At 39.1% G+C, this 17,317-nt stretch overlaps 1 protein-coding gene across 2 annotated transcripts in view; it reads left to right on the top strand.

Annotated features, from left to right (window-relative positions):
• The window catches only part of LOC109472370 (serine/arginine-rich splicing factor 3-like), an 18,113-nt gene extending 2,425 nt beyond the window's left edge, over positions 1–15,688 (top strand). Inside the window, exons 3-8 of one of the 2 annotated variants that reach the window (XM_019772073.1) lie at positions 6,220–6,282; positions 9,653–9,875; positions 10,216–10,338; positions 13,681–13,728; positions 14,517–14,600; positions 15,034–15,688. In XM_019772073.1, coding sequence (XP_019627632.1) covers positions 6,276–6,282; positions 9,653–9,875; positions 10,216–10,338; positions 13,681–13,728; positions 14,517–14,600; positions 15,034–15,091 — 543 coding nt within the window. In that variant the 5' untranslated portion in view covers positions 6,220–6,275 and the 3' untranslated portion in view covers positions 15,092–15,688. The remainder of the gene's footprint in view (positions 1–6,219; positions 6,283–9,652; positions 9,876–10,215; positions 10,339–13,680; positions 13,729–14,516; positions 14,601–15,033) is intronic. The other variant, XM_019772074.1, reaches the window with a different exon arrangement.
• The last annotated feature ends 1,629 nt before the right edge of the window (positions 15,689–17,317 follow it).

The raw sequence follows: 17,317 nt of genomic DNA, 5'->3' as shown, positions 1-17,317 counted from the left end.
GGCCAAAATTGACCACTATGGCCAGGTGACCACTATAGAGAATCGGCGGTTACGTTGCCCCCCCCCCCCCCAAAGTGACACATTGCTTTCAGTACCATTGAACAAAGATGTATTTATGTCTTTATTCTCAAACATATGAAAACATTCATTGCACAGGTAAGTCTCTTTTCAAATGTAACATTACATGTTATAATACAATTGTTGTTCTTTTGCTTTAGTTGTGGGCTTGAAAAAAAAATTATGTATCAAAACTGCATGCACTCGACATGATACTACTGAAACCTTCCCACTAAAATATACAAAATCACTGGTTGCCATTTACTTTTCTTGTGTACGTGTAACATCGATGTTACCTACAGAAAACTTGAAAGGGAATCAAGCAACAAAGTTTCTGTCGACTCCAAGCCATGTTTCTTCCGACTGCAAACTCCTTTAATCTAGCTCCTTCGACCGGTAATTCCCTCTCACTCGCTGTCAGTTGAATCACATCCACCTTGTGAAATAAGTTCGACGTCTGTCTTTCCGCTTTTGCCATCGTTTCTCCGCAATCGCCACGTTACTAGTACCGTAAGTCGAAAAGTGGAAGAGAATGACATCGCCATGTTTTTGTTCTTTGGTGAGTGCTTCGCATGACCGACATCGCCACAACGAATTCCAACCATGTAAACAAGATTTTTTTGTACCAAGATGCTGTCCATTTAGTTAACAGCAAAATAATTGTTCATCTGTTGCCGTTTATTTTCCGTTTTTGGTCATTTTTGAACATGAAAACGTAGCGATGCCAAGGTGACCGCTAGTACAGGTTTGACTGTATCAGTAATCTGAACTGAATAAGTAAGCTATGCAGCACAGATGATTAAAAATATCTGACACCTTGGCCCTTTTCTCACTAGGATAAAATGAAATTGGATACAGATCAGGACAATTATGTGTGGGGAAAGGTCCTCGGTAATTTAATTCCCAACCAAGAAATTCCTCACGTCCACATACCTCGTATCTGTTCTTCGGCTGGTCAAACCTGGATAGGGAAGTCCCAAGTGTAACGCTCCCCAGGGGGCGCGAGTGTCGTGCCGACGTCGGAAACACTTCGGGCCTCGTCGGCTTTCCGAGTAGTCCCGAGTGCCGGTCGAACCGACGGACGGCCATTTTGGAGTGTGGGGGTGCGTTAGGTCAGGAGGTGAGTTGTAAACATGGCTTTGTGCTCCGTTCTACGCTCGTATTCTTCATAACACTGAATGAAAAACTATTTATAACAAATCCGTGCATCATTTAGCGGTATGGTTGTGGAGTTACGCATAATAGATACACCGATATCTGGATGGAATATAGGTCGCGTTTCGTGACGCCCTCCCCAGGCTTTGGTACACTGCACCGAGGCCCCCTGTAACATTTAAAATCTGCCTTCGCTTGCCAATCTTGGTTCCTTTTATATTCTTCAAGTCACTAATTTAAACGACTTAAGCTTGAAGGTAACCCATAATTGACAGATACGTGTAAAGTGAGGCCTTGCTTTGCGAGGGAACTACCTGTCAAACGCGATGGGCGTTCCGCTATATAGCATGGGGGAGGGGGGCAGCCATACTACATGTGTATTCCAGAGGGAGAAAGGAGTCGTAATATTATGTCATAGCATTCGAAAATTACTATTATACAGAAGAAATTTGTAGGATCATATCATATCTCCTATGCATGTTGATACTGATATTGAATCCGGGAGATACTGATATTGAACCAAGGGTTAAAGTTCCATGATATAACCCCATAAAATATTACACAGATATTTCAAAACAAACAAAATTAATACACGTATTATGATTATTTGCATAAGTAAGCCTTGCGCATTCATATTGATTTTTTAGTACTGTTAATTAGTACTGTTTATTGTATTTACTGAGTATTGTTATTATGTAGGATTGTTAGAATTTATGTCACTATATAAAATCATAACGACCTTCCAAATATCTTTGATTATGCTCTGCTGTGTTTTTCTATGCCTTTGATATGTAAACATGGGATATGATATTTTTTGTTACATTGTTACATATCATTGTTATACTGAATATAAAGTTTGTTTGTTTACAGAAGACCAGTGAGCAGTCTTCAGAGACTGATATCACGCAAACCAGCAGAGATTATAAGGTTTGTACTTAGTTATAAAACTTTTGCTTGTCACTTCACTGTTACAGATCCTTTTTGTTGTACATACTGCAAATATTGATATCAATATAATTTATATCTTGAGGAAGCTTTGGTGAATTATGTATTGACTGTAATGTCCCATACCTCCTCTCACATTATTGTGTGATAATTACAATATTAGTAATGATTTGCACTCTTCCCTTGAATGATTCTCTCTCTAATCAAAAACCTATAACAGCAAATACAATGTATGGTGAACTAAAATAAAATCTTAATTTCTAAGCACATCTTATGGTGGCTACAAGGCAGTATCAAATTAGCAAGACTTGTACGTGTATATCAAATTGGCAGTGTCCAATACGGCACTGTAGTCTGGCTAGCGGAAAAAGTGATACAGACTACCAATACAAAAAAGAAAACCTGATAAAAATGCCTATAAACATGATTGTCAGAAATGAGATGGAGCCTAAACCTCAGGCTCTGCTTATAGAGTAACCAAATTGAATGTCCTTGACATATTGTACATTCTTGTTATTCTGGGTGTGGTGGTTGTGTGCAGTGTCCTAGCTATTTTACACACCTGATTACCTCTATAGTATAGACAGGCACTCTATAGTCTATGCAGCTGCTGTCACAAAAATTGACAAGAATTTCACCAGCAAAATACATGTATCAATCATTTTAAACCAAAATTCATTGCATCACGCTGACTATCCAGGGCTCAAAGTACTGGGACAGGGTGCATATGCACCTTAGTGCAGGTAAAATTGGAGTTGTGCAGGTATTTCTGATGTCTACACGCACCTAACCTGCACTGAGTTTAGATTATATACAAATGTACGTAGGTGTATGCAGATTTTTATTTGCTCCATTAACTGTTACCACCCATTAAGTACATGTATAAAAGAAATGATTGCAATGGTTTCTGAACAGTTTTAATATGGTCCATTCTTCTCAAAGTCTGAGTGGTGCAGTAGCCTTATACCCAGATGTGACAATTTGCTTGGCATAAAAGACAACAACCAACTTGTGCTGTATACCTACAATGTTGTATGTACATGTACATGTATAATGATCTTCACTCCCAACATCTGCTTGGAGATAAACCGCTGGATAGATCCCATGCCAGGACATCTGAAAGTCACATTCAACTTCAAAGATTTTCATCCGTACATTGCACATCACAGCCAAATTTGGCAATGAAGGATATAGAGTAGAGAGATGACTGTCATATTCTAAAGCGTGTTTGGCAACCTTTTGGCACAGATAATGCTTTCATATTCAACGTATTTGAAGGTCACAATTTCTTTCATGGGCATTGCAAATTTGTGACACTGCAAATATACTTTGAAGAATGCACAGCAGTTTTTTGCAATTTGACCATTGTTGGTCATGTGTCCCTCTACTCGTGTCTGGGGCTGGGTTTGTCATGGACCAGTGCAGGTAGACATCACAAATTCCTGCACAGCTCCAATTCCACCTGCACTAACCTGCATATACCCAGTACATGGACCAGTGCAGGTTAGGTACAGGTAGTTTACCTGCACTAACATGCATATACATTGTACCCAGTACATGGACCAGTGCTGGTTAAGTGCAGGTAGACATCAAAAATACCTGCACAGCTCCAATTTTACCTGCACAAACCTGCATATACAGGTGGAATATCTTGAGCCCTTAATATTAATGCAAAATTAAGACACTGCAAAAACCTTCCATTCCCTCCTTTTGCCAAAATATAAAACCACTGCAAAAGTTTCTTGATCTGCAGTACTTTTTTCGTTCAGACTTCTTAGAAATTGCTGTAAAAAATAATGTGCCACTTTGTTTAATAATTAAGGAGGTGACAGGCAGTTAGACTGACAAACAGTAATGGAGATAGACATGCAATTAGTTCTCCCACTGACCCAATTGTTCATAAAGGTAGTGATTTCCCAGGACAATGGCTGAATTTTTCAGCAGAGGGCCCGAAGGGTCTTTGTAACACCCGCTGTGAGTTAAATTAGCTGTAGACGATTTTAATGCCATCACACTCACCCACACACTGTTCAGTTTAAGGTATGATGTTCTCTGGTTACCTGTAAGTCTCTCTCGGGTTACACGCAGGGCGTGCTTGCATGCAGGTGTTATGGCTTCATTGTAGCCTGCCAGATGCTATGTCTACATGTATATATTAAAGGCCACACTGACTTAATTCAGTGGATGACATGATCTGAAGAATCCCAAACTAATGCACACAGGCAAATAAATTCCAACCAAAAAACGTTGCTAAAGCACAGGGATACAATGTGGCCTAAATTATTCACTTTCTAGTACTGTAGTTGCATATTTTTGCAGTGGTTTTATTTCGCAGTATGAGGGAAAAGGAGGTTTTTGTGGTGTTCTTCTTGGTTAAAACTACTGTGAAATATATGAATCATACAATAGGAATACAAAACATATATTTATGGTGTCATGATTTTGCTTTAAGGTTAATAAGAACTCACTGCAAAAATGGCGAAAATAAAACCACCGCAAATGTAAGGTATAAAGGTGTCACTTGTTACAGACTTAGTATTTTCTGCCTTTTGCAAATGTGAGCCAGTGTTAAGCTCCTAAGTATGCCAAGTCCTAATTTTGTAATTGGATCTTGATCATTCTTCACCAACTAAACTGTCATTGTTAAATAGTGATGCATACCGGCTTGCTGGACTTGGATCCGGACTTGTAAGAATGTTTAGGTTCAAGTCCAAAAAAACCTAAAAGTCAAGAACCGAGTCCGGACTTATTACCATAAAAGACCATTTCACATACCCCTTTTCTTTCCAAACCACCTAAAACCTTCCGTAGATTGCAAAATCTTTGCTGCAAAATGAAGAAAACATTGCCATCGGGCATTGTCAAATACCGGCCTCCATGTTATGTGGCCAAAGTTTTTATCACCCAGACAACATTGCAAGGTTGCCAACATGCAATTTTGTATATGCCATGGGTTTAGGTCCGGACTTACAAGTCCGGAACTGAACCTAAACCTCTGGACTTGAATCCGGACCTGAACCTGAAATTGAGTTTAGGTATGCATCACTATTGTTAAATGATAGCAGCTTAGGTTAGCTCTGTAAGTGTAACACAGTTCATACTCGTAATAAAAGAACCAGCGGAGTGTTGTTGATATTCCTAGGTACTAGGTGAGACAGTGAAACATGTCACAATGACTGTATCATTAAGTTTAACCTTGTGTGGCCTGGGTAGGCTGTTCCCGTGGGAATGGGCTATATGCCAGGCATTGTCAGCTTGTGTTGTCATTGACCTTCTAACTGAGTAGAGCTGTTAAGAGTCTTAAAACCCGGGTTACACGCGGGCAAAAACCTGACGGTTCGAAAACCGCATACGTGAGAGTGTGAAAACTATGTACGTCAAATTTTTCCTGCATGTAATTTGTAAATCGGCCTGCCTCAGCATACGTCCAAGACAGTATGTTCAATAATGTATGTTACCTCAAGTGTTGGCATATGATCTGAACGCAATACACTTTTGACATCATGCAATCCAAGCAGAGGTTTGGGTTTTGGCTTGTTTTTGTCATGTTTTAGGCTTTTTATCGGGCTTTCTTTTTTGCACTGGTGTCTATTTTTTGGGGGGTTGGGGTAAAACAAAAAGAAACCAGTGCAAAAAAGAAAGCCCGATTAAAATGCCTAACTTCTACTAGGAAATATACGTAAAAGCAGGCACTTTTACACGCAGGAATTATTATAAATCAACAAACCCAGTTTAATTACTGTAGGTAGTCTCGCTTGTGTACGCCATTTTCATACCGCCTGGTTTTTGCCCCATTGAAAGTTGGGTCTAGTAAAACACCTTTTTAAACCCTGTTGAAGCATAAGATGCATAAAAATAATCATGTTTCTCCTTAAGAAAATAGCATACTGATTGCAGAATGCAGAATTCATTCCATGGTTGTAGCATATACATTTATAAGGAACACAACATGACTAAATTCTAACAAATGTGCTTCCATCCAATGTGGTTCTCCTGTGTTTTTGATGTCCATGACTCCAGAATTTTCCCCGCAGCAGACTTTGTTACATTTTTGTATTTCAGAGGTTCTTAGTTGATTTCATCCCCCATCCCACGAACATCTAGATCTACACACCAACATGTCAGGTGACTATACCAATTATGAAACCCAAACACAATACTTCAAGATCTCATACATTACTGAAATCATACCTATATAAGATCTGAAACTAATTTCATCAGGTTGGTAACACATAGGATATTGGGATTTTCTTATACACATCCAGATATTCTTCCTACCTTGCTTAAGTTTTGGTGTCTATCAGACACCTTCCTCAGACACTTAGCCATGTTTGGAATTGTGTTCTTGCCGCAAAAGCACCACGTACATCGATATCGGCTATATATAGTATTGAGAAGCAGTACTCCAGTCAGGAGCTCTGAGGAGGGTGTCTCACACATCGAAACGTAAGCAGGATAGGAAGAATACCTGCAGCTGGTCGTGTATAAGCTTAAGAATATCCCGATATCTGATACTATAAGATGTGACCATTAGTCTAATATACCTACTCTAAGTCAGCAGCATCGGTGCACAGATATTTGCTAGAATGTAAAAAAAAAACATATTGAATTTAAAAAAAGAAATCCAACCATCATGTGTACTTGAAAACATACAAAAGTTTTAATTTTAATTTTTGATACGTTTATATCACCTTTCAGTAATATTTTTGTCCTGGCTATTCAGTCTACCATCATCATTTTGGGCAAGTTTGGAAGACTCATAAGTCTACTCTCTTCATCCTATGAATGAATTCTTTAAAAGAAATACTAGTATGAAGTCCATACTTCCTAAGAAAAAATATATAATACTATTAGATGTAACAAGATGTTGTTGATTTTTAAATATTGCATGTATGGAGCTTGAACACATAGCTGGAATGTCAACTGTCTAGAAATCAAACCAGTTTTTAGCTGCCCCAGACAACTAGATAGACATCATTGATATAGAGATACTATTGTAGTAGTACAGTATGTTGGTTTTTGCCATTGAAGATGGATAATCCCCATGTTATAGGACAGATTGTGTGTGAATGGTAGTGGCTCTGCTTGCAATTGAAGAAAATAAGGTACTGTATACTCAGGCAAACACACCTATAAAATTGTTTGAAGCGCCGAGGGGCGGGTCTGACGATTTTCATCACGTAAGTGGAAGTGATTATGTGTAATCATAGTTTGACAGCCCGTCATTTCAGTAGGTCTTCACAAAGGGACTGTTCAGGCAGGGTGGAAATTATGTCACCCAAAGTGAACTCCCAGTCCATTTACCCTCAGGATGACTCTTACCAAGGACGTTAACCTCCTGGCTTTTAGTCTAACCAGAGACATTATACAAAGTATAATGTCCTTGGTCTAACAAAAACTGCAGATACTTGTTTTCTGTACCATATATGTCAATGAGTTAATATGATATGCAGGGCTTGAAATACTGGTGAAGGTAGCATTAAAAAGTACCTGCACTGCTCAAAATTAATAGAAAGTACTCAACTAAAAGAACTATGCCAATTATTTCTCATTCACTTCATAATTGGTGATAGTCAAATACAGCTACATGTACAAAAAATCCACATATATGTACATGTACACCTACAGTACATTAAAGTATAAAAACCCAGTACATACACTTAAAAGTGCAGGTAGACATCTGAAATACAGCTTCAACTTTACCAGCACTAACCTGCAGCTGCATATGCAGGTTGTATAGTGCTTGATGTCACTGTACCATGCCGTGAAGCTGGTGTGTTATGCTTGGTGATGCTGGTTTATCATTTTATTAACACATGCATCTGTCAAAATTTCTTGATGTCACTACTGCACATGAGGCATCTCTTGCAGTAAAAAAAAACATACTGCATGCTTTATGGAAAGCATGAACAACAAGCCAACAATATGCTCCATTTACTTTTTATCTTTACTAAACTTTTTGTAGTGAATGTTCTCAGTCCCAGATATTGCTATGATAGCACGATACAGGAAGACAAAAACAGATGGCGCATTATAATGTTATCAGTGTGTTAGAGTGGTTACCTGGCATCTGTTGGGAGGGACTATTGTTATATATCTTTCTGCTCCCAACACACCACTTATCAACAAAAGACAGTCATTAAAAGGACCAATTTACTGTACATACACCCATTCCTGTCAGCATATGTTTGGATAGTTCGTCCCAGGTCTGCCTACTACTAGTACTAGCCAGGTTGTCAATTGTCTGACCTACTAACAAGCAGTTTTCTGACTCAGGTGACTATGTTACAGCATTTTCTCAAAGTTTTGCAGAATTCTAAAATGCTGGTTCTGGCTGGTTCTAAAGAATAGCAGGAGCATGATTGTAGAAAAATTCACAACTTAATCTGTTTAGAGAGAAGTACATTTGTATGTATGTGCCAAGACAATATGGCTGTTCTTTTTAGCTTTCATAACAAAAGTAAAGAAATGTTACTTTTACGTTTGGAGCAGAGTTTTATATATTTACATGTTCACACACTAGTTAGTTTTAGCAGGTGTTATATAGATATACATATACAAGGACCTTATATAAGGCTATACTAGTATGCATGCACTTTTCTGTTCAAACAAGAAATGGTTTACATTGTGTTTGTGTGCAAAAGCCTTGCTGTTACCTCCATCAATTATTCAAGAGGCTTTCATCTAAATGAAATCCTAAGATGATACTATAGCTTTATCAATTATTAATTCTTTTTCAAAAAATTGTTTGTATTTGAAAGCCATTTGATGTGAAATTTCTTGGATGTTGACAATGGCCATCATTTTGTAATTGCTTGCCAATTTACATATAGGCAGTGGACCATGAGAAGAGTACTCGTTCGTTCGTATATGTGCCAGATGCTGTACAGTTGTCATGTGGTCTTGAAACATACATGTATATCAAGGTTATCAACCTCCACCTGTATATAGAAGAGGTCTGTATTACATGGTCCATACATGTATGTTTGATTAGCCTGGGTTCCAGCCTTGTTAGCTTTTCGTTGTCTGCTCTCACCGATTACTGATTTGTTAGCATTGTAGGAACAGACAATTTAAGCAAGAATTTTCCTTAAAGTAGGTTCTCAATATTTAGCAAGGTTCAGGACTATGTGGTGAATAAAATGAAAGTAGAGGTCTGACGCAGAAGATTCTAGAAAGGGCCTCAATCGTAGCCTGGGTACCATCCGGATTTTCGCTACACAACGCTCGAAAAAATCGAGCGTTGCGTAGCGAAAATCCGGATGGTACCCAGGCTACCTCAATCATGGATTTATTTAGCTTTGATCCCTCAGTTTGGAGGCAGTTTGTGATTTGTACCTTTTTTATTGTGAAAATTCATCCTAGAGAATGCACACTGGGGTACACAGACAGTACATGCAAACAAAGATTGAAGCAACTTTGCATACCCCAGTGTCAAACAATAATTGACATTAATTATCGTAAAATGAAGAAAATTATCTTTGTTGTTCCTCAGGTGGTCGCGACATGTCCCACTGGAGAGATACCGGTCCAATTGACTGTAAGGTTTACGTGGGTGACCTGGGTCAGTCCGGTACCAAACACGAGCTGGAGCGGGCTTTCAGCGCCTTCGGACCGCTCAGAAACGTCTGGGTGGCCCGTAACCCACCGGGATTCGCTTTCGTGGAGTTTGACGATCCTCGGGACGCGAAGGACGCTGTGGACGCACTAGACGGGCGGTAAGAGTGATGTCTCTGCTTTATCTGATTTTCTTTTCACTTCTTTATTAAGATTTACTGCATTTGTGGAAGAATTGACATAACTTAACACTCTCCATTAAAAAAAATAAATTAAGGAAGTTGTTAGCTATAGAAGATCAAACCCTTGGAAATCAAGTTTTATAAGCCGAAGGGGCTAGCCAGTTAGGACAAGATAAAATAAATGAAACCACAAAATTCAAAGGTCAGTCCAGGACACATGCTTCATAATTCACTGTAGCAACCATAATATGCTTAAGTCAAGATGCACATGTACCTGTATACATTTTTTTCGGGGTTACCGTTATTCTGAATTCTACAGTTACCTGTGTGGCCGGCGTGTGCGGGTGGAGCTGTCCCACGGCATGAAGCGTTCGTCCCGGTACCGCCCCCCACCTCCCAACAGTTACCGTGGTTACGACCGGCCACAACGACGGCGCTCAAGGTGACACCATGTTCACATTACCTGCACTTCCCAACAGACAGATTTTTTATAAATAACTTGTAATATCAGAGTATGTAAAGCAAATTATGTACCCTTAGTAGAATTTGACAGGTAAATGCTGAAATGTCAGTTGTGGGTGAGTAGATAGATCATACACGTTAGAAAATAGCACATGTTCATATAGCCAAAGATAAGATTGACTTTTTTCAGTGTGTAGCTTCATGTTTGAGCCTCAAAGTCTAATTTTCCCAAACAAAGAGTTGAAGGGATTCCCTCCTTTTTTAAGTTGCCTTACCTCAGATACAGCTGGAAAATTCTAATCTTGGAGGAAACAGCAAAATGATAGGGAATGATTTGAACGGAACGGTTTAGTTTGCATTCAAGCATATCTAAAATGCATGGGACAAAATGAAGGATTCAGAATCAGGAAGGAGAGGTGCTAAATTTTTTTTTTGGGTTTTCTTATCTTTTTATATACTGTATCCTTTGTGTTAACATCAGGATGATCTCCACAATATGATGATAGGGAATTTTTGGTGAAGGTGGTTTTATTGATGACAATATTGGTAACATAGTTCATGACTGTGTAAAAGGAGGGTGTAATGTTACATATATGTGGAGTGCAGTGCTGTAGAGTAGTGGTGCTAGCATGTTAGATGCTTTGATTCCATGTATTTGTGATGTCTTTCCGATCAATATGCTCGGTAATTTTTGGTCTGGTTTTCTATAGACTCTAGAATCCTCAATATTAACTGTCCCAACAAAACCCCTTACAGAGTGGCCATCTTGCTTCTCCACCCCATCAGACTACATTAGCCAATCAGCTCAGCCCTTGGCAAGTCACGTGACCGTCGCCATCCAATCAGCATTACCTGTCACCTCAACTACACCTTCAGCCCCTCCACCCAGCATGCCTTGCTGCAGCCCTTCTGGCCAATCACAAAACAGCACCCGACCTCAGGCACAAAGAAAGCATCACACCTTCTACAGCGCGGCCTCCTATACAGTCTCAAAAATGCGACAATTGTGCTCTTCCGTCCCTACAACCGACCAATGAGGACCATCCCTCATCGATCGCAACCCCCTTGACGAAATCTCACCTTTACAAAAAAAACAGAAACAACTTCTACAAGCCAAACTACAAAAAAAAAGCCAGCTTCTCCGCTGTCTGCAACACCCACCTTCCCCACCACATTTGAGCCGTCTGTCTCCTGCCTAAAAAAGAGCCGGGTTTCCACGACAACTTGTCATGGACGATGCTGTTATGACCTTGCCACATCTTTCGACCACCCTCCAATACCGCCTGGCCCGACTTAACAACCCCGCCGCCTTTCTACTTTCAGCCTCTTGGGCCGGTGTAGGTTATCTGTTCTTGTCTCTAGACTAGTCTGTAGTTAGACACACACAGTTTCTGCCACAGAAACTTGAGAACCTTATAAGAACAAACTCTCTGACTTTATAAAACTACTTGCCACCATTTAAGAGTCAAAATTCATTCATGTAATCCAGAATCAGGAGGATCATTTCCTCCCAATCTCAAGTCTGTGGCAGCTAAACATGTGTTGGGACGTGTGTGAAAAATCTGAAGGAATTGCTTGATTGATAACAACTAAGTCTTGTTAACACCATCTCTTGAAAGCACTTACTGCTAATCAATATGAATCAGTGAACTTGATCTAACAGTGATGCCCTCCGCAGTGTCCATGGGTGTCCTGACACTTGGCTGCATGAAGGCTGAAAAATTAACATTCTCTTCATTTTCTTCATACTGTAGTGTGTGATAGATATAGGTGGAGTTTACATTTTTTTTCAACAGCTACTTGTTTTGTGTGCTAGAACATTTTTTTCAACAGCTACTTGTTTTGTGTGCTAGAACATTTTTTCAACAGCTACTGTTTTGTGTCCTAGAACATTTGAAATTTTGGCTAGAAAGCCATAGCATACACTCAACTCAACAACATACAACATATGGTGTTTGTCTGTTGACATCTATGCAAGACCACACTTCTATCAACTAACTTCTCTTCTACAGCACCTATGGTAGGAACCCTCAGTGCTATAATTGTAGTTTAATTGGTCAACACAGTCTTGCACAGATTCAGTATTTAACAACACCATGATAGTCAAAACTTAATTCACTCTCAAGCCACAGCTAACATTATAGGTTAGTTTAACAACCAGCTACTTCAGTGACTGAATAGGTTTCAAAATCTATCGCACAAACTATACATTTGACATCAGATTATTGTTTTGTATCTATCATTGCCTGTAGTACATGTCTGTAAGGGGAAAACAGTGGTGAAGACGACATTCCATAAAAATATATACATTTTTATCAGTAAACTACTAGTATCTTGTGCCATTTGCAGGATTATATTAAGAATGAAAGAAAACTGTGGGAGAAAACTTGTCTCACCACAATGATAAAGTCGCTCACAAATCCATTGGGAAGAATCCTTTGCATATCTCTGATCTGTCATTTGAACATAAAATGTCAAACTACTTATCCATTAACCACGGTTGAGTAGAGTCCTGTATCGTTACTGGCAATGATTCAAATATTCACCACCTCTATAAAAAGCAGCCTACAGGCCGATTTGAGCTTCTCGTTGAAAAAACAAAGGTTCAAACAAACAAAGCAACACAGTAAAATCGACAAAAAATTGCCAAAAGATTATTTAGAAATTAGTTATAAACTAAATCGGCAGTTATGAAAATGAATGATGAAATTGATCTCATGCAATTAGCAATTTGATATTCGCCCTGAGATGTATAATTTTCATTCAATAGATATGATTGAGATGTTATAAAGGTGGCTAGGCAGAAACATAAGTCGTCCTATTCCAATGAAAGCTCATCTGTGTTGGTAGAATCTATACTGTTATAGATGTAGAGTTTGCTCCAACACAAGAAAGAAACTCGCCATAAATTTTCACCAAAACATCACACTTCTCACAAATAAATTCGAGGGGATTCATTCCTCAGCTAACCAACATCTTGCACAGGCAGTCGTCTCTCAGTAAGACATCTAGAGCCGCATAGTTCCTGGCGACTCCAGGTGTCTTACTGAGGGACGACTGCGTGTGCAAGATGTCGGTTAGCTGAGGAATTAATCCCCTCGAATTTATATCACACATCTGATGAAGGTTGACGAGATTGACTGAAATTTATGGTGAGTTCCTTTCTAGTGTTGAAACAAAGGTTGACTATTCTGTGACTTTTAAGTCGTCCTGTCCATCAGGCAGTTACAACACAGGGACTGGTGAGGCTGTGCTATGCTGCTCCTACCCTCAGCCCAATCTTCCAACTCCCATCTCTAACTGAGAATGTTGTTCCAAACAGGTCCTTTTCTCCGTACCGAGGAGGGCCGTACAGTCGCAGCCGCAGCAGGTAGTACTGAGCATGCCCTGTTTGTGTTTGCAGTTTGACAGCCAATCACAGTACAGCGTAGCTGGGTGAAGTTGCCTTGTCATGCGGGTCATTCAAGTCACAAGTTTTACTTCAGTTTTTTTTGCACGCAAAAAAAAATAAATCAGTAAATGCACCAGGCCCCCTGCTACAGTACAGAATAGGCCTTAATTCTAAAATTCCTTTTTCTTGGCCTCCCACTAAGAATTAATTACTTATAACTTGACTTTCAGTTGATCACACTACACAACTTAATGATTGTCTAGTTCAGAAGCTTACAAAATCTCAAACTCATGACTTAGCAGCTCTGGTGGCGGGAGTCTGTGTGTACTGATTGATTCATTTTGATCATCTAATTCAAATCAGTTGGGAAAATTATTCCTCAAAATAGTCAAATTCGGTTCAACACACCCACCATGACTATGATTTCTGTAATATTTTCCTGCACTTAATTCCAGTTCCTGTCTCATCTCTTTGTTGCTTTGCAATTTCCATGTTGATTTGAACTTAAAAGTTGTATAGAATGTAGAGTCACCTTTCTTTGACAACAGCCATGTAACATGACATAATTGTTTATACATGTAACAAGCTTTACTAACACTTGTTCTGGGGTTGAAGGAAAGGATTTTGAAAATATTTTTCTTGCTGATTATAATTTAACCACTTCAATTTCAGCTGGATGCTGCAACACAAACTTGTATCTTTCTTCCACCCTCTGAGAACATGACAGTTTATCAGCTTTAATTTTTTTTTCTTGTTGCCACCTCCAGGTCGCCACGTGACAGACGACGGAGCCGTTCTCGCTCCCGTTCCAGAGACAGGAAACATTCGAGGTCTCACTCTCATTCCCGCAGGTGATTATCAGCATGTCAGCAGAACGTACTGCACCTGATTGAAACCCATGACATGTTATGCCGCAGCACTTTGGCAGAACGTCTTGATGTTCACTGAAGGAAAACATATTGTTTTTGCTCTGTTTCCTCTTCTTCTCCAAACCAATAAGGTCAATGACCTCAACCAGACGTCTGTCACCATGGAAACTAGTGTTGGGTTACATCATGTTGCAATTTTATAGCAGGAGGGATTTAGACTCCTGTCTGACCATATACATGTATATGAATGTGTTTGAGTAAGAATTAAAGAGCAGACCATATGCGAAGGTAAACATTGTGCATTTGCTTTGTTGCAAATGTTACCCTTCTAGTTTAATGAAAATCTTATTAATCTTATTGTTCATTTGAGGATTTTTGTACTCTCCAGCCTAACTATACTCTGTTTTTCTTCCAGTCGGTCAGCCTCCCCTATCAATCTCAGTCCACGAGGCAAGAGTCCATTGGACGACTAGATCTACCTGTGTGAGCCTCACGGGGACCTTTGACCCACCAGCCTTCCCACAGTCCTTTGAGGGGCCTGTTTCATGCTCAACTTTCCTGTAGTTGACAATTTGTTCAAGTCGTAATCTAGTGATTGTACCTGTTACGCCTCTAGTGTTGCTAGGAAGGCTTTCTTTTATGTTATCAATTTATTTTTTAGCAAGCTCAGTTGTACAAGCTTGTGTAGTGTACAAAATGTATCCTTTATCTAGAAAGCTCTTGTTGTACATTGTAATGATTATTGTGTATTGTAAGAATTCAGTAGTCATTTTAGATGCTGATCTTTTCATTTACACCAGAGGGAACGCTAAACTGCTTGTTAGATCAGTCTGTGCTCAAGTTTCAATTAGAAAAAAGTTTATATACATTTATACCATGTGAAACTCTGACAAACGAAATGACCTTATCAAGGACTATGTCTAGACATTTTGTTGTTTTAACTTTTTTTAGACAGTTTTAGTCAGAAAACAAACACCTGTCATTTGAAAAAGAAAAAAGATTCAAGGTGAAAAGTAGAAATCTGCAATTTTGCAGGCCAAAAATTCCAAGCTCTTTACTTATCGGTTTGGCAGAAATAACTATTACATGTTGTACCACCACATTCAAAGTGTTCTCTACCATGTAAACAAAATTGGAGTAAGGTTGTATGTTGTATAGAAAACTTGTAGACCCTCTTGCAGGTGTTTTCTTCTTAGGGATGATCTGTTATATAGAAATACTAAAATGTAAAGACACTGTTTGCAACATCTGCGAAAACGTTGTATGATTGTCATGTTATACAGTACTACAGAGAAACAGTATCTTTGATAGTCTTCGAATATATGCCTCTGCCTTATTTCTTTGTAAACGACAAGTACCCTTTACAACATATGTTGTAATGTAGACGGACTAATATGAACCAGCATCATGTAAGAAATCATCCAAACTTTATTGGCCTTTTTTGAGAGGAGACATTGAATGATCTCACTTATACACAGTGTTCTATGTCTCCCTAGTATACTGTCAGTTAGTTGGCGTCATAGATCTCACTGTTAGGCCAAACCAATTTAATTTGCTGGTTCATGGATTTTCCTGCTTGATTTTTTTCTGATTTGCACAAATTCAGGCTCTGAATCAACTGCAAAATGATCATATTTTGGCCCTAACAGTTGAAGGAAGTCCCTTGTCTTTGGAGTTGTTACAGTTTTTTCCATCTATCAATGCAGTGGTTTGATTAAAAGTTTGAAATTCATTGTTTGAATTGCAAACCAGCTTGGTATGTTGACTTCATGGCTCCTATCATAGCATCTGGGGCTATCATAGGATGCCTTGGCCTATTTTTCCATCATTTCATATATTTTCTGAGGAAATCCGAGAACCAATAAATCAAATTGGTGTGGCCTTACACGGCACACTTACTAACTTGTGCATCACTTTTATGTCACCCAGGACTACTGTGTCCCTGACAGGCACGCATTCATGAAAGTTTTGTTTGACAAAGACTATACCAGTATAAAGCATACAGTATATATTGTAGTACTTGAAGGCACCAATTCAGAGCCAAGGTATCAAAAGTGAACCATTTTATTTTCTTGTATTATATGTTAGTAGAAAGAAGGTGGTATTGTTGGGTCTGTATTGTACCTAGCAGTTAAAGTCAACCCCAAGTTTATATCCAACTCGAGGTTTATTGTAGTATTGTAGAAAAATGCTTGAAGTTGAAGCTCTCTGGCAATATATGTTGGGAAGTTCTTATATTATGAAGCTTGATTATTGTAAACTTTGTAAGCTACATATCGTATATGCTACCTGTTGGTACTCATTTATAATTTCCTTGTTTTAGAGCCGGCAGCCTAGCCTCTATTGCAGACTTCTAGCGTGGTGGGCATTGGAACGGCATTATTGGGTTTTTTTGGGGGGGGGGGGGTTGTTCGGGGGAGAGTTGTATCACCTTGTGCCACAACTCCCTCCACAACTCCCTCAGCCTCATTAGAGAACTATAGCCAGTGTGAAAAAAGAACTCTCACAAAAAAATAAATGCCTCTGCTCCAATAAGTCTGTAAAGGAGGCTGTTGCAGTCTAAAGATTCAGTATTATCCAGCTGTCACGGCCAGAAGTCAAAAGTGCTTTACTGTGATGTTTCCCACCTTTAGTTCTCATTAAAGACTGTTATTACAAGTTAAGAAGTGAGCTTTGTTGTATGATTTTACCTCACAGTT

Source organism: Branchiostoma belcheri, unplaced genomic scaffold, assembly GCF_001625305.1.
Source record: "Branchiostoma belcheri isolate BF01 breed outbred unplaced genomic scaffold, Haploidv18h27 scaffold270, whole genome shotgun sequence".
NCBI lineage: Eukaryota > Metazoa > Chordata > Leptocardii > Amphioxiformes > Branchiostomatidae > Branchiostoma > Branchiostoma belcheri.
Note: the sequence above shows the minus strand (reverse complement) of the source record. Positions and strands in the feature narration are given on the sequence as shown.